The following is a 26,983-nucleotide window of genomic DNA, read 5'->3' as shown; positions in this document are numbered from 1 at the left end:
ATCACACAGCTCAGGCCAGCTCCATGGGGACAGGTTTATTATGGGATGACTGTAGAAAGGGCACTTGTGGGGCTGGGGCTACAGCTGATCTTCGAGAGGTGGTTTTTTGGGGGCTGCCGCAAAGGCAGTGCCTGTCCCCATGGGGGGCACAGCAAGGTGGCCCCTTGGCACTGCGGATTGTGGTTTTCCTTGGGCAAAGCCCCAGCACGGCCAGCAGAGCCAGGGAGGGGAACCAGCCCCACAGCAGACCCCTCTACCAAGAGATGCTCAGGATTGGGAGGGGACCCCACTGCTCCCAAGGGGGGTTCTCCACCCCTTCCAGCCCATGCCCAAGAAAAGGGGTCAGGGGGAAGGTGCCCACCTTGCCAAGGCAGTGTGTTGGGGGCCAGGGAGGGGAGTGGGGCCCCCGTTCCACCGGCCGGCCCCTCCACCCGTTCCCACGAGGACACCCATCACTCGACTTCTTCCGAATCGTACTTGAGGTCCTGGAGAATTTCGCTGATTGCCTCAATGGTTTTAATTAGCCTACGAGAGCGGATGGAAACTATAAATAAAGCCCATATGGAGCGTATTATCTGGGCCGCCTCGCCTTCCCCGCGCTGTTTATGAAACACTCAGCCCAGGGAGGCCGAGGGGACCGTGGCCGCGCGGCATCGCCAAACCCTCCCCGGGCTGCGGCCAAGCGCGCTTTTGAAGGCACCATCTGGGCCCCTCTGCCCAGGGGCTGGAGCTGGGATAAACACAGGGAAGGGGCTCCCGACCCCCCACCCGGAGGGTGGAGGTGCTGCCAGCTGCATTCCCAGCCCTGAGGGGGTGGGATGCTGTCGTCCCCAAATGAAGGGGGAGAGGGGACACGACAGTGAGGCCACCACCTACTTGTGCTTGAGCTCCCGCACCTCCTGCTGATGGGCGTCCACGTCGGGCTGGTCCTGCGCCTGCTGCCGGGCCAGCTGGAGCTGTGCAGTCTGCGTGGGGACACAGTGGGAGCTGAGACCCCACCCCCAAAGCAGCCGCAGCCCTGCCTTGGACAGCGGCGGGATTCCCCCCCCTCCCCAGCCCGGCACTCACCAGCTGCAGCTTCTCCTGCTCCCGCTCCTGGAGGCGGGCGAGGTGCTGGGCCAGGTCAGGGCGGGCGAGCTCATCCCGCAGGCGCCCGGCGATGAGCAGCACCTCCTGGGAGATGCCGCTGAAGGCCACCGTGATCTCGTGCACCAGCTGCCGGTAGCGTGGGAAGTCGTAGTGGGGTGCGCTGCTCAGGTACGCCCGGTGGCCCCTGGGGACAGGTTTGGGAAAGCCACCATCACTGCACCTGGGGGGCATGAGGATGGCAACACCCCGCAGTCCCCATCCTGGTGCTAAGCCCCCTTTGCCAGGCACCAAGAGGCGGGTTTTCCTGCCCAGATTTAGAAGCTCTCAGTCCCCACGACCAGGCAGCTTCACCCCTTGCATGGGACAGGCTTAGCAGCTGCTTTTTTCAGGGGGTTTTGAGTTTTTTGTTGGGTTTTGGTTTTTTTTCCTCCTTTTTCGCTCGCAAGCCTGCATCCCGGGAAGTCCATCATCTCCTGTTGGATGCTAAAATAAGATGCAGGTGTCTAGTGCAGGCGTCCCCCTGCCAGCTGGAGCTTATCAGCCGCCCTGATGGCTGCTACTCCACCCTGGCAGCCTCTTCCCATCAGAACGCAAAAAAAAATTCGGGATGGGGAATTTGGTTACTTGCTGGGGATGCCCTGCCCTGGGAGGTGCCGCACGCCCCTGCGGGTCCCGTCCCCACCGGTGCCGGTACTCACTCCTCGAAGAGCCGGTAGGCCTCGGCCCGCTCGCCCTGCAGCGCCTGCAGCCGCTGCAGCAACGCCTTCACGGCCTCGCCGGTCTGCCCGGGAGAAGGGGACGGTGGTGGCGTGGGACGATGGTGCCACCAACACGATGCCCACCGCCACCATGCACACCACCACACAGGGTGGCTCCGCGCCCACTAACGGGTCCGGGGCAGAGCCGGCACCGCCCGGGGGGGCTCGGCCCGATCCTGGGACCTCGAGTCACCCCACCCCGGTGCTGGCCCTGGGTGACGCAGCTGAGCCCGGCCGTGGTGCTTGAGCTCAGTCCTGCACTGGGACACCCCCCCCCCCCCCACACGCGTGCAAGGGCTAGCCCGGGACCCCCCTCCACCCACGACCCGACACCCCCCCCAGCCCGCTGGCCACGAACCGGGACCCCCCACTCTCCGGGGTCCCGGCCACGCGTGCACGAACGGGACCGGCGCCGCCGCACAACTCCCTGCCCACGCACCGGGATCGCCCCCCACCCACGTGCACCAGGTCCCACAGGAACCAAGACCGCCCCCAGTCACGCGTGGACGAACTGGACTGGCACCGGGACCCCCCCCCCGACCATGTTCGCCCAATACCGACGGGCACCGCCAGCCCCCGCCCTGCAGGCCCCCCCCGCCCCCCACCCACGCGTGAACGAAGCGGCCCCGCCCCGGTACCCCCCCCAACCCACCCACGCGCACGTAACACCGATCGACACCGGGCCCCCCCGGATCCTGTCGCCGCGGCCCTCCCGCCCCGGTGCACCGTCCCCGGTCCTCCGTCCCCGCTCACCATGGCCCGGCCCGGGCGGACGGCGCAGGCCCGGCGGGGCGCGGAGGCGGAGCGCGGTTCCGCCGCCACCTGCAGGCAGCCTCCGGGATCGCCTCCCCTCCCGCCCACCCCCAACGCGGGTGTTTTTATTGAAAAAACCACGCCAATTTAGTCAAAAAAAAAAAAAAAAACAACACAAAAAAGCGAGGGGTTGGAGCGCTGCGATGCTTTATTGGAAGGGCGCGGCAGGGCCACCGCTACCCGCGTCTACTTGACCTTCTTCTTGGGGCGCAGGTTGTTGGTGTGCCCACACTTCTTCTTGCGGCAGTTCACGGCACGGGGGTGCAGGCGGGCGTAGCACCTGGAAAAAAGGGGGGGGGGGGGGGGAAGGGGGTGTCGTCGAAGGCCTGTTTCCCTTGGGGAAGTGGGCTCGGAGAGGGGTCCCCACGCCGCCGTGGGGGGTTCGGGGACGTACTTGCGGCAGATCATTTTATCGCAGTTGTACTTCTGGGCGAGCTGGCGGAGGGATGGCTCGATGATGCCCCCCCGCAGGCGCAGCACCAGGTGCAGGGTAGACTCTGAAACGAGATATAAAGCGTCACAGTGGGGCCGGGGGTGTTCGGGAGCAGCCTGTAACACCACCCCCCCACACACCCCACCCCACCCCCCCCCCAAAAAAATAAACCCCCTAAAAAGCGGGGTACCCTTCTGGATGTTGTAGTCTGCGAGGGTGCGGCCATCCTCCAGCTGCTTCCCCGCGAAGATCAACCGCTGCTGGTCCGGGGGGATCCCTGCGGGAGAGAAACCGCGGCTGTGGCGGGAGGCGGTGGGGGGGGGGGAGGTCGGAGGGGGACGCCCGCAGCTCCTCCCGGTCCCACCGGTACCTTCTTTATCCTGGATCTTGGCCTTGACGTTCTCGATCGTGTCGTTGGGTTCCACCTCAAGGGTGATGGTTTTACCCGTCAACGTCTTCACGAAGATCTGCATCTTGGCACTGGTCGGGCCTGCGGGGAGGCCTCGGTGTCACCGTGTGTCCCCGCCCCGCCGCCACCGGGCCCACGTCCCCTCCCGACCCCTCGTCCCCGTTCCCCAGCCCCCAACACCCCCCCCCGGGCTCGGGACCGGGACCACGATCGCGCTCGGGATCCTGGCACTGGAACCACCCCGCGCGCACCCGCTGCCTCGCTGCTGAGAAAAGGAGCGACCGGAACCGGAACCCGCCCGCCGCTGCGTCACAACCGGTGTGTATCGCCCCGCCCCTTTCTCCGCGGAAGACGCACTGCGCAGGCGCCTCCGCCCATCCCGGTTCCGCAGGCTGGGGGCCTGTCACGGCCTCCGCCGGCCCCGGCCTCAACCCCCGTCCCCACCGCCCCGGGACCGGCCCCAACCCCGCCACGGCCCCCTCCCCACAGCCTGGGCCACCGGCCCCACGCTGTCCCCTCAGCCCCTCGCAGGCAGCAGCAGGGCGCGGGGAGCCCGGGCCGCTCCCCGGTACACTGTGAGGAGACAGGGAGGTAACAGGCCCATGCGAGCCTGCCTGCGCGGCCCCGGGAACCCTCTGCAAGGGGCTGAGGTGCAGCACAGTGCAGAAGAGAAGCAAAGAAAAACCCAGCTCCGGCTCTCCCCCACAGGCAGGAAACACAGCAGCTGCAGGGAGATGGCCGGCCTGAGTCTGTTAGCAGCATGGCTGGACCCACAGGGAAGCCGGAGTGCTGGTGGGGACACGCACCTGAGCCTCAGAGACAACATTCCTTAAAAAAACCACACCCGTGCCCCAAACCAGGTCTTCCGTGCCAGACTCTGTCAAAGGTGGGGTTTTGCCGCTCTACTGAGCACACAAAAGAGAAAGGACAAGAGGCAACTCAAACCCACGTTTTACTTATTTACCCCAAAGTGAGTCGTGGGGTTTACACTACGGTGGCAGTTTAGAGGCAGAAGGGTGCCCTTCTTCACTTGGCCATCGCTTCCCTCTTCCCCCAAAAAAAGAAACACACAAATATAAATACAAGGTAGAAAGTTCTCCAAGGGTGGGCAGCAGCACAGGACCCGCATGCCTAGTCCAGGTCGTTGGCCATGTCTTCATCTGTGAGAGACTGTCCGTTCACGGCCGGTAAATCGTACTGGCCTTGGGATAAATCCTCAAAATCCTGACTCATAGTGGGAGAGATGATGTCGGGGCTGGTGTCGCAGGACTCTGTGCTCTGCTCGGAGGTAGCGATGGTGGTCGTCGTGCTTTTTGGGACGGGGTCAAAGTCATCGTCATCTTCTAGGATGGGAGATTCGTGGATGTCTGGAAGGGAAGGTGCAAAGGTTAGTTCTGCTGCTGCTGCACAAGACGAGGCGCTGCCAGTGCGACGCCAGGTCCGAGAGACACCTCGGCAGAATAATTGCTAATTTCTAATTCTCAATTTTGCCTGTTGTAGCAGTAATCAATAAAAAAAATCTGATGTCAGGTAAATTAGTGACTATTTGAAACTTCTTGCAATCGTGTTTAATATAATCAAGAAGTTTTCCCAGCTTTTAGCACAGCAGCCGCATGCCTGGACGTCTCTCAGCTTCTCCTGACTCCCACAAGCCGCCTCACGCGTTCTTAGGAAAACGGATTCTTTAAACATGAAGAAAACCGATGGAAAATTCTGGAAGGAATCACTCACTGCTGAAAGCCTCCGGGTACTGCTTCGCCAGCTTCCCTTTCAGCGTCCTGGGAGAGGAGAGAGCGAGCTAAGCTCACAGGGAAGGTGCCAGATCCACAGCCAAGCTGCCCAGCAGATCCCTCTGCCCTCCAGCACTTATGGATAACGTCCCTGAATCCCAGGGGTTTCAGCGGGCCTGGGGGGCTCCCTCCCCACGCTCCCCTCTCAGCGCATCAGATGTTTCTCCAAGTCCCATGTTCCGGAACCATCCTGCTGCCCTGAGGGAGCGCAGACCACCCTGCTTGGACTGGAATCGAGGAATCCCAAAGCTCCGGCTGCCATGGTTCCTCTCCACGTGTTGCTCAGCCACACGTTTTCTGCTCTCTGACTATTTTTACTGATTAAATTATTTCCAAAACCACCCTGAGCTTCTACTTAGGCCTTGCTTTAACACCCCTGGGACCCACCTGGACCTCAGCGAGCCACCCCACCTCCCGCCCCGGCACTGGCCCCGCTGCCCACCGGATCCTCCGGAAGATGCTGTCGAGATCCTTCTTCATTTCCACCAGCGTCTTGGTGTGGTGGAGGAAACGCTCATTCATCTGCTGCATGCGGACGCTGGAGAGGTTATTAAAGTTGAGTAACATCTCGTTGGTCTTCTCGAATCGATCCAACCTACCCAGGGGGAAGCAGATGGAGCTCGGCAAACACCCTGGGAGACTCCTGGTGCCGGTACCAGGGTCCCCACAGCCGTTTTCCCGGTTTCCCCTGGGACTCACATGTTTTTCTGTGCCAGGATGATGGCGTTGACGTCCTCGGCGTTGACCATGCCCAGCACACGCCCGCAGAACACCTGCGAGGCCGTGGGCTCCATCGCAGCCTGCGGGACCGCGGCGGGCCGTTCAGCCGGGGGGGCGGGAGCCTCCCGCGCCCCCGGGGCCGGTAACGGAGACCCTCATCTCCCGCGTCCCTGGTAACGGGGCTCCCTCCGCCCTGACGGTACCGGACCCATCCCCCCTCCCCGCCGCCGTGCCCATCCCCGAAGCGGACGGCACGCACCCGCCGCCGGTACCGGGGTTCCCCTGCCCGCCCCCGGTAGCAACCCTCCGTCCCCGGTACCGGGCTCCGCCGGGGGTACGCGGGCCTGGGCCCCACCCGGTGACCCCGGGACCTCTCGCCCGCGCACCTGGGGGAACCCGTCCGGTCGCTTCACATGACGAGAACGGGGTCGGTCACCGGCAGCCGCGCCTCGCTTCCGGGTACGGGGTCACGCCGAGCGTGACCCCTCGGCGTCAGTACGTTCCTGCGTCACGTGCGCCGAGCCGGAAGTAGTGGTGGAGGGAAAGGGGCGAGAGCCCTCCCCCTGCCCCGGGGCCAGCCCAGTGCTAATACCGAGACCCCCCCCCCGTCCCGCGTCCTAGAGGCAGGTGAGTACCCCCCGCCCCTCTGAGCCAGCGCTGCGCAGCGGCTCATTTAAGGTAGCGCTACTGTTCTCCCACCCACCCACCCCCTATCAGCCCGTCCGGCGCCTCGCTGACGAGCGCTCCTACCACCCAATGGCGTCAGCGCGGTGGGAGGTGCCGGTCCAATAGGAGCGACGGGGCGGGGCTCAGCGGCGGCGGGTTCGCGGGCCAGGTGGGAACTGCTGCCGGTACCGGCACCGGGCCGGGGCTGTGCCTCGCCGCCTGCCCCCCCCCCCCCGTGTTTCCCCCGCCCCAGGCGGGGCCCGATCCTTCCCCGGGGCCGCTGGGGTCTCCTCTGCCCGATCCGCGCGCATCCCCCCCGCAGGGCCCCGCCGCTCTCCGGGCTGGCGGCCGCGTCCACCCCCACGGTAAGCTTAGGCCCGACCGCCGTCCTCTCTCTCTTCCCCCGCTCCAGGTTGCTCCGCCGCCATGGCCTCCAGCGGGGAGGAATCGAGGAGCAGCTCCCCGGACTGGGCAGGCACCGGCACCGAGCCGTCACCAACAGCCGACGCCGCTCAGCTGGACACGGCGGAGGATTTCGAGGTCCTGGAAGGGGGGGAAGAGGAGGACGACGAGGACCTGAGCGAGCTGCCCCCACTGGAGGACGTGGGCAGGCCACTGGCCCCGCCGCGGGAGGACCCCCAGCCATCGGAGCAGGGCTCAGGGGAAGTGGCTGAGGACCCCCAGGAGTGGCTTGATGTTTTGGGTGAGAGGCTGGGGAAGGAGAGTGCTGGGCTTGCAGGGCCACTTGGTCTTCCCAGTGGCTCTACTGGTGCTCCCTGTGCCATGAAGGCCGGTTGGAAGTCGGAGTAGGGTGGTGGGAGCGAGGATTTTCCCTCCTGGCCGTGGGCTGACACGCCTCCGGCTTCTCACCTAGGGAGTGGCTTGCTCAAGAAGAAGACGCTGGTGCTGGGCCAGGGGGTGGACAGCCGTCCCCGCAAGGGCCAGGATGTGACCATCCGCCTGAAGGCTATGCTGGAGGATGGCAGCGTTGTGGAGGAGAACCCTGCCCTCACCTTCACGCTGGGGGACTGCGATGTCTTGCAGGTCAGGGCTGGGAGAAAATTTGCCTGGCTTCATCCCTGCCTTTTTTTTACTCTGCGCAGCAGAACCTCACTTCAGGGGGGTGTGGGAAGGGTTAGAGGCAGGCCCTCTGCCCTTGCTTATGCTCTCTTCCTATGATGTTGTCCCTGTAGGCTCTGGACCTGTGTGTGCAGCTCCTGGAAATGGGAGAGACGGCTTTGATTGTGTCAGATGCAAAGTACTGCTACGGCGCTCAGGGCAGGTGAGCAGGGAGGGCGTGGGTTGGAGCAGGATGTCCTGAAACAGGGCTGTGAAAGCTGTCCCCCACACTCCTGGTGACAGCCCAGCCAAAAAGCCCAACGTCCATGGGCAGGGGAACCCTGTCACTTGCCACGTGCAGGGGACAGCAGCGTGTCCTGCCTGGGGGAATGATCTGCATCGCGCCCTGGGGAGCTTCTGTGGCTCTGATTTCTGGTCTGTGGTGCTAAATCTACGTGGCCCAGTATCTGGTGGAACTGGCAGAGGTGGCAGTGGCACCACAGCTTTGTGCCCCTCTTTGCGCAGGAGCCCTGACATCCCACCCAACGCGTCTCTCACCCTGGAGGTGGAGCTGCTGGCGGCTCAGGATGCGCCAGACCTGGAGCTGCTCAGCGGCAAGGAGAAGATAGAGCTGGCCAACCGCAAGCGGGAACGCGGCAATTTTTTCTACCAGCAGGCAGATTACGTGCTGGCCATCAATTCCTACGACATTGCCCTCAAGATCATCGGCTCTAGCTCGAAAGGTACCTGCTCCTGCCCTGGGCAAGGGCCACCTGGACTCCCTTTCCCCTGTAACCCTGCTCTGGGGTCTTTGCAGTCGACTTCAGCCCGGAAGAGGAGGCTGAGCTGCTGGACGTGAAGGTGAAATGTCTCAACAACCTGGCAGCCTCTCAGCTTAAATTGGACCATTATGAGGCAGCCCTGAAGTCCTGTAACCTTGTCCTGCAGCACCAGCCAGGGAACATCAAGGCTCTCTTTCGAAAGGGCAAGGTGAGGCTGGGTGCGTGGCAGGTGCTGCCGTTCCTTCTCCAGCCATGGCAGACAGAAGGCAGGACCGAGGGACAGACCTCAGATGTCCTGCTCAGTCCATATCTCGCCTTCCAGGTCCTGGCTCAGCAGGGCGAATACAGAGACGCCATCCCCATCTTAAAGGCGGCGTTGAAGCTGGAGCCTTCAAACAAGGTAGGCTGCTGTGTGTGCTGCCAGCAATCCTGCCGAGCTGAGTGTCTGCAGCACACTCTCCTCTTGTCTGTGTCCCTGCAAATCTCAGTGTCCCTTGTGGAAGCCTGAAGCCTCCCGTAACTGTTCCCGCTTCCTCCGTAAAGGGAGGCTGGAAATATCCCCCAGGGCCTGGGCAGCCATGGGGTGATGCACCCCATGGTACAGCATTTGAGCTTGGCTGGGCTGGTGGGTCCCTTATCTCCGTGTTGCAAGACTCCCTCTTTGCCCTTTGGTCCTTGTGGTGGCGGGACTCCCTGCTGACCCGGCCCTGTTTCAGCGATCCTGTGTGTGTACGGATCCTGGCTGCTCTGGCTTCCCCGGCTGGCTCCAGCAGCTTGTGCCACAGCCGCAGGAAGTGGAGCAGAGTCGAGTCCCCACAGACTCGCTCAGCAGCCTGGAGTGTGATTCACTGGGCAATGGGAGCGGCCCCAGAAAACCCAGACCTCGGTCCAGTGCTTGGGCCAGGGCGAGCTCTGGGTCAGGAATTTCCTGTCAGTTAATGATCAGCTGCAGGTCTGGAGCCTCGGGAGAAATCAAAACTCAGTGCCAGGAAATGGCCTCAGCAGGAGCGAGCCTGGGCAAGTTGGGGGAGAGGCAGGGCAGGTGTTGCCTGCGTGGGGTCAGGTGGGGGGCTTGTTTCTACAGGTGGGCTTTAGTCCTCAACTGAGCCTGTTGTTTTATCTGCCTCTTTCCTGGGCGTTTCACCAGAGCATCACGATTCATGTCACGTTCCCTGGTGCCTGAAGGCCACAGGTAGGATGCGGCACTGTGAAAGCAGGTGCTCGGTGGCCCCATGGCTCGTGGCCTGAGATCACCTGCGGGAAGGGATGAGCTCAAACCCTTCGCTTCCCAACAAGGTTAGGGTGGGCAGCTGTGGCAGAGGCACGCAAGCACCACAGGTGACGCAGGCAGCACTGGGAGCAGCTCCCCGTGTGTGTCTCCAGCCCGTTCGGATGAAGCTTTTAATTGGAGAGGGGTGAAAAATCAAAATGCCCAGCAGTGACGTTACCAGTGAAACCACAAGTACAGCAAATTACTGGCCTCTCCGGCTGGCTGCCGGGACTCCCGGGGAAGTGGCCGTGCCGCTCCAGGCAGCAACATTAAGCACGTGTCGGTGAGTCACGAGCTACAGCTACCGGTGGTGAAAACAGACTCAAGAAATGCTTGACTCCACCTGCCTCAGATGAGGAAACCTGGTTGTCTGGGACTGTTGGCACCTTTCAGCTGTTGCAGACCACCTGCTGCTGGGTTCCCTTTTCCTAACCCCTTGGAAATGTGTGTTCTGGGAGCAGGAGGAGATACCAGTGTTAGTTCTACGCTGACATGCCAGCCCCAGTGAGCTCGGGGGTGTCTGCAGGTGATTTGCTGTTTTGCATCCTGCAGACGTCCGAAGTCCAATGTTCAAGACAGCAGTGCCAAGCGTGGTGTGGTCTGGTGAAGCCCTGGCCCGTCTCTGGGCGAGCCGACGCGGGCCGGAGCCAGCATGGGTTGCCAGTGGCGGTGCTTGTATTTCGGGAAGGCGTCAGAGCCACCCGGAGCGTGGCGTCCCCAGCAGAGGGCACAGCACGGCTGCGGCGCCAGATGGCTGCGCCACCGTGGCCACCGCGACATCCTTCCTGCCATCGTGGGCTTGGGGAATTGCTGGTGGTGCCGTGCTCGGCTCGCCGGCGCTTTTCGCTGCTTTTTGGGAGCCTGTGAGCTCTGCGCAGGACACGCGGAGCATTCCCCTGCCGTGCTCCCTCCAGCCCCAGCCATCGCTGCTGCTTGGCACAGGCGGGCAGGTACCGACAGGCTCATGGGTCTTGCTGCAATCCCGCCTCGGACCAGGCTGAGTTTAAGCCCGCTTTCCCAGCCTGCTTCCAGACAGAAAAATGGAAGAGCTTGGGCATGTCTGTCCCCAAGGCAGACACTTTTCCGTCTCAATTAAAGGATAAATTCCTTTTCTTGATGTCTGGCATCAGCCCTGGGCTCTGCTCCCTGCTGCCAGGCAGAGAACGGCTTGGGTGGCCAGAAAAGACAGGGGCACCCAGACCCGTGGGGCACCTGGCCTGGGTGTCCAATGCCAGCCTGGTGCAGCCCCCCAGTGCAGGGGAGTGGGGCAGGATGAGGCCATCACACCCCCCCAGCTGCTTCTGACTCATTCCATGAAGCTCTTGCACGGCCCCGGGGTGATCGGACCTGCTGTAGGTAGCCGTGCAGTCCCTGTCCCCTCCCTTGCACCGCAGGGATGGTGCAGGGCCGATAACTGCAGCGCCGCACTCTCCTCCCCAGACCATCCATGCTGAGCTCTCCAAGCTGGTGAAGAAGCATGCGGACCAGAAGAACGTGGAAACAGAGATGTACAGGAAGATGCTCGGGAATCCCAGCGCCACCGGCACCCCGGGGAAGTACAAAGACAAGCTGCCCTGGGTAAGGGCTGGCGCTGACCTTCAGGGGGGTGGCAGAGTGTGTGTGGGTCACCTGAGGGGTGGGCACAGTGGATGTGTTAGTGTCCCCCAGGTCCCTGGGGGTTGACTCAGTCCTGCTCCCAGGCAGGGGGGTGCTGGTGTGATCCCTGGGGTGGGCTGTGTGAGGCCAGCAAGCTGGGGACCCGTGTTCCGGCAGCCTTGCCAGGAAAACACCGATAGCTGCGGCTGTGATCCTCCTGGCTCTGTCCGACGGCTCCCAGCAGTGCCAGCTGGAGGGTCCGGACTTTGCTCCCAGCTGCTGCGTTGGGAGCCCGCTGGCTGCACCGGTGGAAAGCGCTGTCAGCCGGGCTGCCAGCGGCACACGCTGTCCCCGCGGACGTGCCGGCCACGCGCTGGGCAGAGCCGACGCAGCACTTGCCTTTTTGGGCTGTGCTGTCTTGGATGCGCGTTGGGAGCTCGGTGCTGCCCCGCAGCCCCGTGCCAGCACAGGCAGGACTGCATGTCCCCACGCACACACTGTCACCTCACCGGTCTCTCCTCCTCAGTCCATCCCCTGGAAGTGGCTTTTCGGTGCAACAGCTGTCGCGCTCGGCGGCGTGGCCTTGTCCGTGGTCATCGCGGCGAGGAACTAAGGATGGCGGCGGGGCGGCTCTGCGGCACAGGACCTGCGCCAGGATGTGCCTCTCTCCTGCCAAGGGGCTTCCCCAGGGCTCTGCCGACCCCTCCCCACGGACTCGCAATTGCAGAAATACGGATGCTTTCTCTGCCGGAGGTGCCAGATCCCCCTTCTGATGTCCCCGCATATCCCGCCTGGCGCAGGCGGGACACAGCTGCGGGGACGGAGCCGCGAGCAGAGCAGAGACCCCAAAGCACCCTCCTGAGCCGCGGGGGCTTAACCCCCAGCCCTGAGTGCAGCGGGGGCAGCAGGAGCTCCTGCACACCGGTACGCCGTGGCTGTCCCCAGCCCAGTGAGCCCCTGTGGACACGGTGGTCCTGCTGACATGGCTGGATGGGCAGGGGGTGGCACGTGGAAGGAAGCTGGGTGGGTATGAACGGTCACGGTGGTTTCTGTGGCTGGCCCAGCTGCAGGGAGGGAAGCAGTGCAGATATGCCCAGGAGCACATGCAGCGAGATTCCCCGTGTCTTGGGGGGCTGCCAGCGGCTCATCCCTCCCGCAGGCACCTGCTGCCCTCCTTGCCACTTCCCCAGAGCGTGCAATGTCCAAAGGAAGCCAAAGAAACCCGTGGCAGGAGGGATGTGGGAAGGAAGCGCAGGAGACCTCCCCTCCAGCCTGTCTCTTGTAGGTCCGAGCTCTCGGGGGTCCCTCTTTGCCCTGCATCTCTCTCCAGCCCGGGGCCACCCCTGGGGCCCCCTGCTGCCCCAGTCTCAGCTCTGCTAATGGGGAGGGGGTTGTAGCACTGTCCTCCCACCCCAAACTGACTGTGAACTTCCCAAATAAAGGACAAATACTTCACACCCGGAGCCTTTTCTTTACCAGCGAGGGCTGGAGGCGAGGTGGGGGATGCTCCTCTTGGCTGTCCCCCCTCTTGTCACACACACATGGCCGCGGGGGGGTGGGGGGCCAGCTATTTAATTTGGGGGTCAAGTTTTAACGGACCCTGCACAGCCTTGCTGTGGCAGGAGGGAGCAGCCTCTGCAGCAGGGGATGCTCCACGGCTGGGGTCGCTGGGGTCTGGAGAGGCACGGCGAGCACCCAGCTGCACCCTGGGGTGCCCCCAGGCCCTGCTGGGGGGGGAGCCTGGGGCCGAGGGGGCCTGCTCGGGGAGGGGGTGCCCAGGGGGAGGCCGGGGCCTGCCAGTGGGGTGGCACCCAGGCCGTGCCCGGGGCGGGGGTTTGCCCGGGGCCGGGGGATGCCCACCCGCCGCCCCCGCTCCACCGGGGTCCCCCAGCGCTGGAGGGCTGTACCAAACCACCCTCCCCGCCATGTCCCGCGGTGGTCATTTGCATATCCCCGCCTCCTCTTCCCATCTCCCAATCCAGTTCGACGGCCGGAGAGGTCTGGCCAATGGGAGCGCGCGCTGCCCACCTCCTCGCCCCAGCAACAGGCTCCCCGGGTGGGCGGGGCTGACGTAGCGACGGCGTCATGAATAATTCATAAGGGGGGGCGTGGCAGCTGTGGGAGGCCCCGGCGGCCCAGGCGCGGAGGGGGAGACGGTCCCAAGATGGCGGCGCTGCAGGCGGAGCGCGGGTACGGGCTGTCCTGCGGCCGCCTCGGTCGGGGCACCCGCGTCTCCGTCTTCCACGTCAAGCTCACGGAGAGCGCCCTGCGCGCATTCGAGAGCTACCAGGCTTGTAAGGTAGGGGTGACGGGCGTGGGGCGGCGGGCGCGGCCCCGCGGCGGGCGGGCGGCCGCCACGAGGCCCTGGCCGGAGCCCCGCGGGCGGCACCGGCGGGGTTGACACCGGCGTCGTTGCGGGGAAGGTGGGGGAGAAGCCTTCTCACGGAATGGGGGGGTGGGGGAGCTCGGTCCTGCCGCTGCCTGGGGTGTGATGGGGGGGGCGGGCCCCGGCGGATGACCGGGGAAAGACGGCGGGGCGGGGGGAGGGTGGGGGGGCCGGTCGGTGTGAGGCCCTACCCAGTGAGAGACTGAGGAGATATGGGGGGCTCTGGCCCCCCTATTCTGTGTAAGTGACCGGGGGTACTGTGAGGGCGGTGGTGATCCCACTGCCGGGTACCTGAGGGTAGAGAGACCGGAGGGGGTCTCTCTGTGCTGCCCCGGTAACGCTCCGGTGGTACCCCGGTCTCCCCCCACTCCCACCCCCCGGTTGGTGTTTGAGGGGCCTTGTGGGCCCCCCTCGGTAGGTGACTGGCGAGGGGTCGTGATCCGCTGGTAAGTGTCTGAGGGGGACCGGGAGGTGTGGGTGTACTCCCCCGGTAACCCTCGGGGGGACCCCAGTGTGGCCTCCCCCCGCGGTGGGTGATGGGGGCGGCTCTCGGTGTCCCTCCCGGTCGCGGTGACTGGAAGCCGCCGTCAGCCCCCGGTAAGTGGCTGGGGGGGGGGGGGCCGGGGGGGAGGCGAGGGACGTCGATGTCCTCGTCGTCGTCCCCGTCCCCCCCCCCCCCCGCGAACGTGACGTGGGTTTCCAGGGCCCGGGGACATATTCCGGGGAGGGGGGGGGGCACACAGGGCGGGCACCCCGGTTTGGGGGTGTCCCCTCCTCGCTGCCACCCTCCCCGGGATACCCCCTTCTGTGTGTGCGTGTTCCCCAGCCCGGTGCTCAGCTCCTTGGGGGTAGGCAGGTTCAGGCTGAGGCTGTATTTTGAATTTTCCAGATTGTCTTTTCCGAGATATTTCCTTGAAATGCATCCAGAGAGCTTATTAGTCATGTAAATAAAGAATAATGGCAATACTTGGCATCTGTCGTTAGGCTGGACCGGAGAGGGATTAAAAGCTCTGCTTTTTATTGTAATTTTATTTTTTTCTTTCCGTCTCTGATCCTGCGAAGAGCATATCTGCCTCCTCACCTTGCCAGGGAGCTGGGGGAAGCTGGGAACCTAACCCGTTTGTCATTAGGACCGTCCTGCCTGCCAGCTTCTGTAGGATAAACCATATGTTGTCACAACACTATTTTTAATTTAGGGTGTTGGTTACATCACATCACTGAATTGGGAAATCTCTGTATGAGGACGAAGGTAATTACTGTACTAGGGTTTATCAACTTATATTTTAATGAGTGTTTATCAGCATTATGAGAAGTCAGTAGCAATAAGTGCCTCAGACTGAGTTCTTAGCTTTTCTTTCTGAAAAGAAAAAAAAAATTGCTTCCCTATATCTTAGGAAAGCCTTTTCTTTTGGGGGAGGGAGAGTAGGAAGACTACAGGCAGCTGTGTTAAATATTTTGGGAAGCTATTCTGAGTCCGTGTCACACATGAATAGTGGTGTTTATTTTCTAAACGAAGTCTGGTCTCTAGATTGTTTGGTGGCCAATGGCCACTAATGAACTTTGCTTCCCTTACCACCACCCAAAAGAGAAATAGTCAAAGGCTACTGGTGATTAAATGGGCAGGAAAGGATAAGGGCAGAAGAGCTCACTTGTTTGTACAGTGAATAATGCAACAATTAGTGGGCTATTAAACACATATGCTCATTCTGCATTTGTTCTATAAACAGTTTCTCCAGCTTGTTGAATGTCTCTGCTTCCTCTGAAACGCTCGGCTATGGTGATGCCAAGAAGCAACTTTATAACACACCTTCGGAGCTTGTGTTTGTCCAGTCTAGGCTCTGATTTAATTTTGGTCTGCAGTAGGTAAATGGAAAAAATTCGCTAAGGCTTCTTCTGCTCGGTTTGGTTTTAAATGTGGTATAACTGACGACAGCGTTGTGTAATATGTATAATGGTCTGGAATCCAATACTGTTGTTTGTGTTACCTGAAGTCCAACATGTGTGCAGTCTGACCTGTTCTGTGCACCGGGATCGCACGTTGGTGCGATTTCTGCGACAAGCCTCTGTCTCTTTGCCAGAACAGGCAGGGTAGTGTCTTCAGTTGCTTGCTTAAGTTTGTTCTTGGTCTAATAATAATGTATTTGGATTACATAATCCAAAAATGATCACCCAGCCGGGCGAGCTGCCATTTGTTTTTAGTGTCCCTTGTGCCAGAGCCGTTGCGTTCTTGGTATGGAGCTGTACCATGTGTGCATCAGGCAGCAGGACTGTGGAGGAACGATATTTGTCATCTCAAGTCTCTCCTGCTTGGGTCTCTGCTAAATTGCCTGCGTCCTGGTGAACTAAATGGCTGCGCTTCCGCACGTTGATGCCCAACTCTGTTTCTGCAAGCTGTTGCTGTATCATGTACCGAGAATGTGGAGTTGCTGCTGAAGAGGTCCAGATCATAGGGCTGCCGGCTCTTTGAGGCCCTTAAAAGGATTTCTTTCTCCAGTAACGGGGGGGGTACGCTCACCTGAAAGAAATGAGTCTCAAAAATAACACTGGCTTATAGAGGACGCTTTAAGATGTCGCCCGTCTGCTCCTTGTGAAACTTGCTGGCCCTGAAAGTGCTTCCACACAGTTGTGAAACCGTGAGCGCTGACTGCTGAGCTCCGCAGCTGAAGGCTGAGCGGTGGAAAATGTGTCCCAAGTCAATTTATCCACTGATGAAATGGAGCCGGTCTGGTGTGTTAGCCTAAAACAACTCTCAGTTCTCCAAGGAGCCTAATTCTATATTAGCTTGCAGTTTTCTGTGTTCCCTTTGGGTGTGTGTGCTGGCCCTCTTTAGGCCCTCCAACCCCCCCAAAAAAAGCAGGGCATGACTTCTCTCCATCTCTTATAGTCTGCCTCCAGGTTTCTTGCTGCCCATGTCAAGGTACAAGGGAACTCCTTGTGCCACTGCCTTATTTTCCCCTTTCATTCTTTATCCTGGACCCTGTCTTTCACTATTGCTGGCAGAATGTTGCATCTGTGCTTGCCTACTACACCTAGATACGTCTCTGTCCAGGGCATTCATCCTTTGCTTTTCTCACCCATTTTTTTTAGTGACGTCGTGGGGTTTTCTGGGTAAGCAGAAGCCTCAATGCATGACTTAAAATGCTACAGGGCAGACCCCAATGTTTCTTGGGCGTAGGTACATCTCATGCTGTCGTGGTGCAGGGGCCGATGGCATGTCAACAGAGTTAGGGCTCTTCCTGGAACCCTGACCTGGGAACTTCCCAGTTTTCACGTATTTATTTAAAAACTCTCTCTGTGGCTTGAGGAGCAGTCCTGGAGAGCTTGAATGATAGATCGCCTTTTGACAGCAACCAATGTGACTGCAGTTGCACACCTTTCTCTCTTTCTTATAGCTTGTGTGTTGACCTAACCATAGGTGATGGAGGCCAGGCTCAGCTCAGCTGCCAGCACTAGTCCTGGCTTGCATGGTAGCCTCATGACTTCAGGAGGACGTAAAGAGGATCGTAGCATCCCCTCTCTGGTCAGCACGAGATGCAGCAGCTGAACAGTGCCTCCCGCTCACGTCGTACCTCTGCCCCTGCTACACGGGGTATTTTGAACTGAAGCCACCGGTTGATTCACCGGTGAACTTTGGCAGGTGCACAAATATTTATTAGGGGCTGAGCTGAGATAACCAAAGCATGCTGCCTCCGTGCTCTACAAGCTGAACAGAATTTTGGAACCGTGATCTGATGTGGCTTCTCAAGTCATCTTCTCTGAGCCCTCTGTGCTCTTCTTAAACCGACTGTGACAGAAGTTATTTCTCAAAGGTTAGGGTTAAACCGACCCCTTGTCGTCACCGCTTATTGAAAGAACTTTTTCAGACTTTGCTTTAAGAGCAGGTTGTTATAGATGCCTTCATCTTGCTGTGTTTAAAGCACAAAACACAAAATGAAGGCTCCTGCTGTCATTATACAAGGTCTTTAGGGTAATGCGTATTCATGCTGACTTGGGAATTGAAAGCTGCTTGCAGGTGTCAGGAGGGGAAGAACAATCCGGCTTTCGAATCAAAATTCATTGAATTATCTTAAAGCTTTTTGCATCATTCCTCCTTCCCTGTAACCTGTTTTTTCCTGTCCTATTAATTCACTGATGCTGTAGTCCGTCAAAATTGGAGCTATTACGACATCGGGAGCATGAGTCGGTGACATGACTAAATGAATCAGAGGAGGCTGGCTGGAAAGGAAGCTCACTGTACACGTACATCTCCTCACAATCAGCAAAAACGGGACAGGATATGCGGAACATACTGAACTGCTACACTCCGGCTAAACGTTCTTAATGCTGACCTGAATGTGGCACCTCCCATTTGAAGGAGGGGGACGAAGAGACATTTAACATTGTGCATGAGGAATGTTTTGGCCTGTGGCAGTTTCCTTTCAATTATTTAGGGTAGCTTTTTCTCTCAACCATATACCATTTGGATCTGCTCAAATTATAGATTCATCTTTATAGTTTTCAAATTGCATGGGAAAGAATTGTCTGTAATTTACATCTAAAGTGACGTACAGTTGCTATGGGATTCGGTGGCAAATTATAAACCCATTATGCTTTTTTTTATACTGGTGGTAGCAGACTGAAGAAGTAGGTCTAATTGGTGACGTGCCAAGGGAAAATAGAAAGTGTGTGACAGAATCCTTGTGACCAACAGGGCTTTTTTTCAAACGTGATCTGCTTTTTATCAGCAAATCATATGACGCCATTAATGGGAGAAGTTGAATTTGGGCATTAATAACTTTGCTCTCTAGCAATACTGGGGGAGGCAAGCATGAAAGTTAACCCCTTATGTTATTTTTATGAGGCTAGGTTATTTTTTTAAGATATGTAAGTGGAGTGTTTTGGCACTTGTATCAATGGCTCTAGCAGCTGGATCCTGGCAATTGTATTCATTACCCAGCAAGACTAAACCCTCGCTCCTTTTCAGCATATTCTATAGTTGGTTTCTTATTCCACTTAAACAGCAGCAAAGGGAGAAAGGAAAGCTATTATAATTTTTTTACTTCTATCAGAAGCATATCTGACCAAACGCAGCATGCAGGCGAGTCTCTTGAGCGCTCTGTCTCCCAATAACCACTTACCTGGCCAGCGTGTGCTGCAGCAGGTCCTGCCTCGAGTGGCTTCTGCGCTCGCCAAGAGCCAGTCAACTCACAGAGCCGTGGAGTCAACCAGTGATCCTCCAACATCGGGGTTTTTTTCTGAACCAGTCTTAAGTGCTCTGTCCTGTTGAGTTAGTTTTTGTTGTAGTGCTGCTTGGCAGAGGGATGGTGACTGTTGAAATAGTTCACTTGCGTAGTGCCGACTCTGTTGGGATAGCAGAAGAGCCTTTATTACTGGTGAGGGAGGGGAAGTTTTGTTTGAAAAAGCATTTGAGGTCTCGTTAGTAAACGAATTGTTATCTGCTAAACAATTGGCACATCTCAAACAATTTAAGCTCAGTTCTGTCTTTAACTTCTAAGCATAAACTTGTGAAGCGTCTCCAAAACCCTGGTGTTTGTGCATGTTGAAAAATGGGAAGGGACAGACTGCATGCGTCACTCTAGTACTAATTTGTGCCAGCTAATCCATGGGAGAAGAATACATTTTGGCTGACTTAGTGGTTTTGCTGCTAATGCACGAGAGAATGCATTTGAATGGATGGAGTGGCTGCATGGGTTTAGGTAGACTTTGAAAGAGATACCATATGTCTGGGATCCTGTACTGGATACCCGAATTTGTGATCACAGTTGTGTGATATACTGGCTTTATTTGGGTTTGGGGGAATGAGAAGCTGGGGGGGAAGTGGTCATCAGCTCAGCATCCTAATGTCAGGAAGGTTGAGCTCAAGTTACCTCTGAATAATTAAGGTTGATGCAGTTTCTGGAGGAGCCATTATCTGGAGTGAGCTTAATGCTAATGGTGGGGAAAAAAAAAAGCCTGATAACCTGAACTATGCTAATATTTTATACAGGGTGGATACAGAGGAGACATCACCAAAACTAGGCTTCTACACGCAACGTGCCTTAGCGTGACCTAGATGCATTATTCAGGAAAAGAGCTTGGATTTGCTGATAAGAGTTCTCTATAGTCACTCATGTGTTGCTTAGAAACATCCCATGTACGTGAGGCAACTTTTGCACACCATGATAACCTATTATTACCTTTTGACTGGGTTTTTTGGGGGGGTTTTGTTGGTTTTTTTTTCCAAAGCATTTATGTAATGAGCAAGGTGAACCCCTCAGCAGTTGGTTTGCGGAGTGGCGGTGTGTGTCACTGCTGCAGTGGGAAAGCAGACTTCCAAAATCCAGTCCTTTTTGCATTGCTCCAGTGAAAAGGCAGTCTAGAAAAAAACACTGCTCCATGCACTTGGTCCTTCCTTTCTTTACATTGGACTAGTGCCTTTTTTAATTTAAAGAAACCAGCATTTCTTTAACTCAAAGAGGTCAGTGCTTGTAAGCATGACTTGACTTAGCTGCCCACCTCCACCCACCTTGAGTCTTCCTGATCTGGTACAGTCTGATTGCTGTTAACCCTCTGCTCTCCCCCTTGCGCGGCAGAACTTTCCTTGGCTTTTGTTGTGCAGGAGAGCATACTTTAGCCTGAGGAAAACCAAGATGTTTTACGTTCCTTCAGAGTCTCTTCAGGCCAGCCACTGCCACCAGTTAGTCTTCCTTCTTATATGCAGAACCTGCAACCGTCCAGGGAGGCTCTGGGCCTAGTCCTGGGGCATACTGCTCTGCAGGAGAGCAGCTCATCGCGGGGAGACGGCTGGATCCAGCGTCTTGAAGGACGATCTGTGGGTAGCACTGCGAGCAAAAAGCTTGAGTTGTGCTGCCTGCTTTGGCCCCCGTTCCAGGTCACGCCGTTGGGTTTAATGGTAGACGCGGACTTTCTGCTTTAGGTCAGTGTCCGCGTGTGATGGGGTTTAGCGAGTACCGTGAAACTTCCTAAAAACAGCTAGTCACCTAAACCTTTGTAGTATTTGGATTTCATCAGTGCAAACATCCTCTTGACTACTTGGCTCAAATATTTTGAGACCTGCGTAGTTTAGCTGATAGGCTGAGCTTTGATAAGAGCAACCAGCTGACACCCATGGCAGTTTTGTTCGTACAGGATCAGTGCTGCAAGGATAGTTTAAGCTAATTGTCATTATTTAGCAAGAGCAGACATGTTATTTCAAAGCCTAGCAAAAAGCCCAGCAGGACAGAAGAAATGCTAGCTCAGTCCACATCGCTGTGCCCAAAGGATCCATATTTTCTAAAACCAAAGTGGAAGACGCTAATTTAATCTTTCTCCTATATTGTTACCCACCGAGGGCCTGTTCTGTGATGGGCTGCAATCAATACATTACGTGCCAGTTGTGGTTATTTGAATCATATTTCCACATTTCAGTGTCTAGACTTTATGTTTGTGTGAGTTTTGTTGTACCTTTCCAGCTCCGGCGCTGATTTCAGTTGTTTTTGGCTCCCAGTTTCTATGAGAAAGTCAAATGGGCTGTGTTTCTGTCTTTCCCAGTCCCCAAAAAAGAAGGGAACAAGGGAATTGCCAGACATTAGTTTTTTAAGCTCCTCTGCCACCATTTCTCTCTCTTCTGAGAGAATCTGTGGATGAACCATTTGGTGACTAGCAGACGAAAGCAAAGACAAAGCACTGATGGCTGGAGATAATCTTGCCATGCGAAAAATCTGCTCTGAAAAGGTGTGCTCTTGGTACAGGCAATCAAGGCTAGAAAAAGGGAACACATGCGCGTTTTTAGAAATGAAAAATCTGGATAATAAAGAAAGAGCGCTTGTTGAGGGTGAAGCAGCCTTTTAATTGACTGCATCTCCTGGGCTTCATTTTTAGGCAGCAGCTTTCTTGCACTCGCAGATATTCAGGGCTATGGACATGACTGTATTCACATTCAGTGAGCAGGAGCATTGCTCTGAGTTCAGTAAGTCTGAGAGTTTCTCTGTGATGTTCAGAGAAGTTGATAATGACACAGACCTAGATTACATTAACCTTCCTGCGACCAGAAGGTAGGACAGGCTTCAGTAACGTTAACAGTAACTGCCAGAGGAAGTACTGACACGTGCAGAAATAGCACGTAGACCTGAGCCGAGGCTGTGCTCGATTGATTCTGAAAACAAAACTCCTGGTATATAGTAAAGGGTATTATGGATAAATTGGTGAAAGGAAATAATGTTCCCAACTCATAATTAACTTGTAAAGCTTGCTGCCATGAAACTTAAAAGGCTTAAGTGCATCTGAATAGCAAGAATAGCAAAGAATAAAACCTGTGGTTACAACTTCTCTATGCATCTCTGTATATCGGCTCTTCGGCTCCCATTTCTCCCCTGGTGTTTGAGGTGATCCAGCTTGTTGCCAAAGCTGCGGCTTTACCTCTTCCAGGGAGCTGAGCTCCATGCAAACATCAGTGTAAATTCTTCCATTCCTTTCAGATCCAGGATTCAGTGGATGTTATTCAGAGCCTGGGATGGGCGGAGTAGCAAGGAAGCAAATTTTTCCACCCTGCCTGAGCTTGGGCAAGCGGAAATTGTGCCTTGGAAGCCATATAAGGCAAGTCAGTCAGCTCTTGCTGGGCTCACCTTTCCACTGGGAGGCTGGAGAAGGGAGCAGCCCTTGCTCACAGGGAGAGCGTAAGGTCTGCTGGTCCTTTGAAGTTGTTCCCTGTGCGTCTGACATTTGCTGGAGGTGTGGTGTGGCAGGCCTGATTAGGTCGCAGCAACTCATTAACTCCCTGACTTGTAGGGCTTTAGCACGCTGTCCCAAAACGAAGGCGTAAACTGGTGATTCAGAATGAAACTGCTATAAAATGACTGGAGCTGGGAAGAAGTTGGTGCTGGTCAGAGTGGAGCAGCCTTCTGTCATGGGGTTTCTCCATTTCCTTCAGCAGTGTCTACGTGGGTGCTGCTGATGGCAGGCTGGGCTGAGCAGGACTTTGCTCTGAAATGATAGTTCTTATGTCATTAAAATACGTTTTTGAAAATACTTATGACACCTGTTCATGCGTCCAGGGGTATTCAGCCATCAGAGCTGGTGAACCCTGAATCGTGACCTCTGCTGCTTCTCACAGAATTAAGAACAACTTCTGTTCCCATAAATAGTCTCTTAAGAAGTGCGTAGGAGCTCTGCTGACCAATTTCTTTTGAAAAGTGCTTTCAGTGACACCTGCGACAGCAGCCTCGCTCGCTGTTTCCCCTCTGCGTGCTTGCTCGGGCGGCCGTGTTTTGATGGGAGCGTGGTGGTCCTGTCTGCAAGCTCTGCTTCCTTCTCTCCCAATAAACATTCAGTAATAAAAACCTTTAGTTATCCATGTGCTTTTCGTGGTCAGGATATTTTGGTAGGGAAGCTGCTGGTGCTTTTCCTGCTGTGAGGTCTGAAATGCTTCCTGCCTTGGTGGGGTCCACGTTCCCTAATGCCACTGAAGAGGTGAGGATGGCCACCATGCAGTTTCTAGAAAGCTCCTGGGTCCTGTGCACCTCAGACATGGTCTGCCACGTGTAATGGATGGCTACCAATCCTCATCTTCATTCCAGAAATAAAGTGTGGTTTTCTAAAGGAGAACGATGGAGCCAGACAAGTGTATTGTAATAAACCAGTTCTCCCAGCCTGGAGTCCAGGAGCAGACCCAGGCTGACGGGGACTCCCGAAACACAGCTTTGCTACGGAAGCGGCTTTTTGTTTAATCTTTAGAAGTGTGGAAATGGGAAGGGGGAAGTATAATGGATAAAGTAAAACATAATTAACCTTCATGAACGTAAATGGGATATCTCAGATCCGTTTGAAATACGGACTTTTGCTGATGTGGAATGTAGTGGTGATTATAGCCAACTGCAAACATTTTTCTAGAGGCACGATTCTGAAATGAATCTGAAATTGTCCGTGAATCGTTTAAGGACTTTCTTCTTAATGCATTAAAATGCTACAGTGGCAATTACTGCATTAAAATCTAGAATACTTTCTTTTTGGGTTTCTCAACACGAAGGGGAAAAAAATAGATTTATTGCCTAGAAGGTTTGATATTACAGTGTCAGGCATGTTTCCATGACCTTCCTACTGAATCTCTGCAGTCATTTGCACAGGAGATGTGTCTAATGTAGGTGCTGCCTGCATCTTGCTGCAAGTTTTGGAGCTCTCATACAATTAAGGCCATTTAACTCAATATAAGGCCTTTTACTTGTCATTAAGACTAAATTTATGGATGCTGACAGCAGGAAGAAACACACTTTTATTCTAACCTCCGATGGGCTCAGCTAAGAAAGCAAAACATTTCAGCTAACTAGAACTTGGGCGGATTGTTATATTTAGATGAAAAATTCTGGTCAGACAATTAAGTGCCAGCTCAGTGGCCGTACCACTACTTTTGCATGTATGAATTAGATTAACTGCCTCAACTCACCCTGTCAAGCGAGAGAGATTCTCCATCTTAATGTATGAAATCTCTTGGGGCTTTGGGCTTGGACCCAGGGAGTCTTTTTGCAGCTCTGTGGTCAATCTTTATTTAGTCAGCAGAGGTGGTATGTTTTTACTGTTCTTATCTGAAAAATTTTCATGTTCATTTTTGGAATTTGTTGTAACCTGAACTTTCACAGGTGTCCTTGCGGGGAGCGAAGAAACATCTAACTACTTTTTTTTTTTTGGAGGTATATTTTTTTCCCAGTTTAGAAGAGTATGTTCTTTCTTTTACTGTTTGTCGCTTTATTTTTGGAGCAGGTTTGTTACCAACCAGCCTGGCAGTGCAAATAAAGATGTAGCTGAAACAGTGCGGGTTCTGTGCTTCTCGCTGGAGGAAAGGGAGTACCTAGTTTAACTTGGTAGTGGCTTCTTCAGGCAGCTGCCTTTGCTTTTCTAGTGCAGAAAGCAAGCACCCCTGGAAGATGGTGTTTGCGAGGAGGCTGTTGGCAGCGCTGTTAGCGGAGGGTATGTAACACACTGAGGTTATAACACGGTAGAAAATCTAGTGGGGCTGTTGCGTTCAGTACTTTCAGCTGGATTTTTTGCGGACAGCTTCCCTTTGTAATGGAACAAGGATGATATTTGCAGTTACTTTATCACTAACTGCCCCATGAAGAAGATAGTGCGATGGTAGGAAGTTTCTGTGACTCGGTGGCATCCCTGTGGAACGCCGAGTTTCTGTTGGGTTGTGTTCCCAGAGTCCTGCTCAGCGTAGGAGCGCCTCTGCCTGAAAGCCAAAAGAAGCTGTGTCTGAGCATCTTGCTTTAGCTTTTGAGGTCGATCTGGCTCAAGGGGTGTTGGTGGTCGGATTTCTCTGGGATTCCTCTAGGATCCTGGCTCTGCTGACTTTGGTTTATCGTAGCCTCTTCCAGCAGGACTGGCTCTGACTCGGTGAGGAACGTCTGAAGTTTGTGTTAAGTAGAACTTTGGCAGACTAGTAATTATGCTTCCCTTTAGGTGTCAATAGGATATAGTTGGGCACAAGGAGAAAACTGGTCCAGGCTTGTTTCCCTAGGCTCAGCAGTGTGTGTGTTAGGTGAGATTTGTTCAGGGATGGTTGAACGAGTTAGTCAATCTGATCTCTAAATTGCCTTTCTATATTTTTCTCTTGCAAGAAAAGTAGTAAAGCTCTGTGGAAGATAAGGATCATACTGATGTTTCAGCAGCTCGTTTAAGCCATCTTATGAGCACATAGGCAAGTGAATCAGCCCTGGTGTCTTAATATGTCCTAAAATAAATTCGACTTTCGTAAGCAAATTCGGTGAGTTAGAATTGCTGTATTTTCATTAAAAGATTGCAGTGGAGAAAACACTCTTTAAAATTCAGCCTTAGGGTTGTGTTGTTCATTAACTGATAGTCACTCCTGTTTACCTTGTGCGATAAGTACAATGTTAAGAATGGCTAACAGTGCTGATGCCGTCACAGCTGCCCTTCAGAGAGAATTGCTCCCTTTTTTTATGGCTTGGTTTACTGACAGGTGGGGTTTTTTTGAGCTAAAATAAAGGCAAACAGCCAGAACGTACCTCTCCTAATCATGGAAACCAACTTATTTTTTCGATCCCCTGTTCTTAGCAGCTTGGTAACGCTGTTCTTGGTACAAAGGTCATTTAAAAATCTGACATGTCAGGCCAGCAACATACTGCTTCTTAATGAGGCTTAAAACCAGCACGTAGCTGCCTGGTGGAAATATATTGGACTCTGGAACAGCAAAACAGAGGAGCAGGAGGGAGCCATGGGGACAGCTTACCTGGGGTGGGATCACCCTTTCCTGCACCAACCCCCTGTACCCTTGGTATCCAAGTACTTGTGGTTCACTTGCGTAATGGGGTTTTAATTTTTCTCTTGTTATGCAAATGAGCACAGGTGTTTGACAGAACATTCACGTTCTCAGAAGAAAAGCAACTAAAATACATTCAAAAATAGCCACAGTCGCTGTTTTAAGATGATTTCTTCCTGTGTTTCAGGACTTAGATTATCTCCTCCTAGCCTTGGCTTCTCGCTGTCCTGTAGCCACCATTCAGCAAGACAGCAAGGAGGTCCTGCAACGCCTCTTACTTCATCGCCGTCTTGCTTAAACCCTGCTGTCCCTTCTCCCCAGGATGTCACTTGACATTGAACTAAAGCTCTTGAACCTTAAGTTCCTTGTTCTCTGTGAAGCTTCGTCAGTAGTTTGAATGTCTGAGGGCTTTTGCTCTAATCCTGTTCCCCAGCACTTCAAGCTCCAGTACTGGAATTTCAGCACCTTCAGCCTCGCCTCAGTCTTTTCAGCTCCTTGACTGTTCTCCAGTTAAAACTAGGTCAGAAACCACTGTCAGCTTCTGATATTTCACTATTCCTGTTTTATAAGTTGTAACCCAGTGTTGCTCTGTGTAGAATCACTTGCTTTAATTTTACATATTAAATGTCTCATCTTGCTGTGCATGAGCAGCCTGACAGAGGAGAGCTGGTAAGGCTGCTCAAAATAACATCTTGGCTATAAAAGCAATGTTACCTTGAATGGGTCTGAAAAGGTGAATTATCTGTTTGTTGCATATAATGCCTAAGATGCCAAACTGATGGATTTTTTCCACAAGCTCGCTCTAACTGTACGTTTGCTGGCAGTTTGTGTACAGCCAGTTTTCTAGCTGTAATTATGCAGCATCTCCTTCTGTCTGAGTGGCTTTTTAACCTGAAGGGTGACAGAAAAGTAGCTGGGGAAAAAAAAAAATCGAGTAATTGGAAACCCACAGATTGGCGAGG

General features: G+C 55.3%; 5 protein-coding genes across 8 annotated transcripts in view; 2 read left to right on the top strand and 3 right to left on the bottom strand.

Annotated features, from left to right (window-relative positions):
- Positions 1 to 20: 20 nt before the first annotated feature.
- Positions 21 to 2,704, bottom strand: REX1BD (required for excision 1-B domain containing). Its single transcript, XM_075078004.1, has 5 exons — positions 2,601 to 2,704; positions 1,788 to 1,870; positions 1,069 to 1,273; positions 877 to 965; positions 21 to 525 (listed from the first exon to the last, which is right to left on the bottom strand). Exons 1-5 carry the CDS (start codon positions 2,601 to 2,603, stop codon positions 453 to 455), a joined length of 453 nt encoding a protein of 150 aa, XP_074934105.1. The 5' UTR covers positions 2,604 to 2,704; the 3' UTR covers positions 21 to 452.
- Positions 2,705 to 2,790: 86 nt separating this feature from the next.
- UBA52 (ubiquitin A-52 residue ribosomal protein fusion product 1) lies at positions 2,791 to 3,840 on the bottom strand. Of its 2 annotated transcripts, none has more exons than XM_075078005.1 (5): positions 3,754 to 3,840; positions 3,464 to 3,583; positions 3,284 to 3,370; positions 3,055 to 3,157; positions 2,791 to 2,940 (listed from the first exon to the last, which is right to left on the bottom strand). In XM_075078005.1, exons 2-5 carry the CDS (start codon positions 3,564 to 3,566, stop codon positions 2,847 to 2,849), a joined length of 387 nt encoding a protein of 128 aa, XP_074934106.1. In that variant the 5' UTR covers positions 3,567 to 3,583; positions 3,754 to 3,840; the 3' UTR covers positions 2,791 to 2,846. The 2 variants fall into 2 exon arrangements, with proteins under 2 accessions (XP_074934106.1, XP_074934107.1); XM_075078006.1 differs by having other exon boundaries at positions 3,702 to 3,773.
- Positions 3,841 to 4,437: 597 nt separating this feature from the next.
- KXD1 (KxDL motif containing 1) lies at positions 4,438 to 6,538 on the bottom strand. Its single transcript, XM_075078003.1, has 5 exons — positions 6,399 to 6,538; positions 5,992 to 6,092; positions 5,735 to 5,887; positions 5,234 to 5,280; positions 4,438 to 4,869 (listed from the first exon to the last, which is right to left on the bottom strand). The coding sequence occupies exons 2-5, from the start codon at positions 6,084 to 6,086 to the stop codon at positions 4,634 to 4,636; spliced, it is 531 nt and encodes a 176-aa protein (XP_074934104.1). The 5' UTR covers positions 6,087 to 6,092; positions 6,399 to 6,538; the 3' UTR covers positions 4,438 to 4,633.
- Positions 6,536 to 12,842, top strand: FKBP8 (FKBP prolyl isomerase 8). 3 transcript variants are annotated; one of them, XM_075077995.1, is made up of 10 exons: positions 6,571 to 6,639; positions 6,730 to 6,847; positions 7,091 to 7,381; positions 7,553 to 7,722; positions 7,872 to 7,960; positions 8,263 to 8,480; positions 8,555 to 8,727; positions 8,842 to 8,919; positions 11,230 to 11,367; positions 11,912 to 12,842. In XM_075077995.1, the coding sequence occupies exons 3-10, from the start codon at positions 7,105 to 7,107 to the stop codon at positions 11,996 to 11,998; spliced, it is 1,230 nt and encodes a 409-aa protein (XP_074934096.1). In that variant the 5' UTR covers positions 6,571 to 6,639; positions 6,730 to 6,847; positions 7,091 to 7,104; the 3' UTR covers positions 11,999 to 12,842. The 3 variants fall into 3 exon arrangements, with proteins under 3 accessions (XP_074934097.1, XP_074934096.1, XP_074934098.1); XM_075077996.1 differs by lacking the exon at positions 6,730 to 6,847 and having other exon boundaries at positions 6,536 to 6,639; XM_075077997.1 differs by lacking the exon at positions 6,571 to 6,639 and having other exon boundaries at positions 6,806 to 6,863.
- Positions 12,843 to 13,489: 647 nt separating this feature from the next.
- Positions 13,490 to 26,983, top strand: part of ELL (elongation factor for RNA polymerase II) — a 53,464-nt gene continuing 39,970 nt past the window's right edge. The window contains exon 1 of the mRNA XM_075077932.1: positions 13,490 to 13,684. Within this exon, the coding sequence (XP_074934033.1) occupies positions 13,550 to 13,684 (135 nt within the window). The 5' untranslated portion in view covers positions 13,490 to 13,549. The remainder of the gene's footprint in view (positions 13,685 to 26,983) is intronic.

The sequence above is a fragment of the Phalacrocorax aristotelis genome, chromosome W (assembly GCF_949628215.1).
Source record: "Phalacrocorax aristotelis chromosome W, bGulAri2.1, whole genome shotgun sequence".
NCBI classification, from domain to species: domain Eukaryota; kingdom Metazoa; phylum Chordata; class Aves; order Suliformes; family Phalacrocoracidae; genus Phalacrocorax; species Phalacrocorax aristotelis.
This window is presented reverse-complemented; position numbering and strand designations above follow the sequence as displayed.

Bases quoted from the DNA above. Each gene is read 5' to 3' on its own strand.
- FKBP8 (XM_075077996.1), top strand. From the start codon at position 7,105: ATGGCCTCCAGCGGGGAGGAATCGAGGAGCAGCTCCCCGGACTGGGCA. The intron at 7,723-7,871 runs GTCAGGGCTGGG...TTGTCCCTGTAG, and splicing joins GGGACTGCGATGTCTTGCAG to GCTCTGGACCTGTGTGTGCA. The intron at 8,728-8,841 runs GTGAGGCTGGGT...CTCGCCTTCCAG, and splicing joins CTCTCTTTCGAAAGGGCAAG to GTCCTGGCTCAGCAGGGCGA.
- KXD1 (XM_075078003.1), bottom strand. From the start codon at position 6,086: ATGGAGCCCACGGCCTCGCAGGTGTTCTGCGGGCGTGTGCTGGGCATG. The intron at 5,281-5,734 runs GTGGGCAGCGGG...CTCCTCTCCCAG, and splicing joins AGCATCTTCCGGAGGATCCG to GACGCTGAAAGGGAAGCTGG. The intron at 4,870-5,233 runs GTGAGTGATTCC...CTTCCCTTCCAG, and splicing joins GTACCCGGAGGCTTTCAGCA to ACATCCACGAATCTCCCATC.
- REX1BD (XM_075078004.1), bottom strand. The intron at 1,274-1,787 runs GTGAGTACCGGC...ACCTGTCCCCAG, and splicing joins GCCTACCGGCTCTTCGAGGA to GGGCCACCGGGCGTACCTGA. The intron at 966-1,068 runs GTGAGTGCCGGG...GTCCCCACGCAG, and splicing joins AGCAGGAGAAGCTGCAGCTG to ACTGCACAGCTCCAGCTGGC.
- UBA52 (XM_075078005.1), bottom strand. From the start codon at position 3,566: ATGCAGATCTTCGTGAAGACGTTGACGGGTAAAACCATCACCCTTGAG. The intron at 3,158-3,283 runs GTACCCCGCTTT...ATCTCGTTTCAG, and splicing joins AGACTACAACATCCAGAAGG to AGTCTACCCTGCACCTGGTG. The intron at 2,941-3,054 runs GTACGTCCCCGA...CCTTTTTTCCAG, and splicing joins GATAAAATGATCTGCCGCAA to GTGCTACGCCCGCCTGCACC.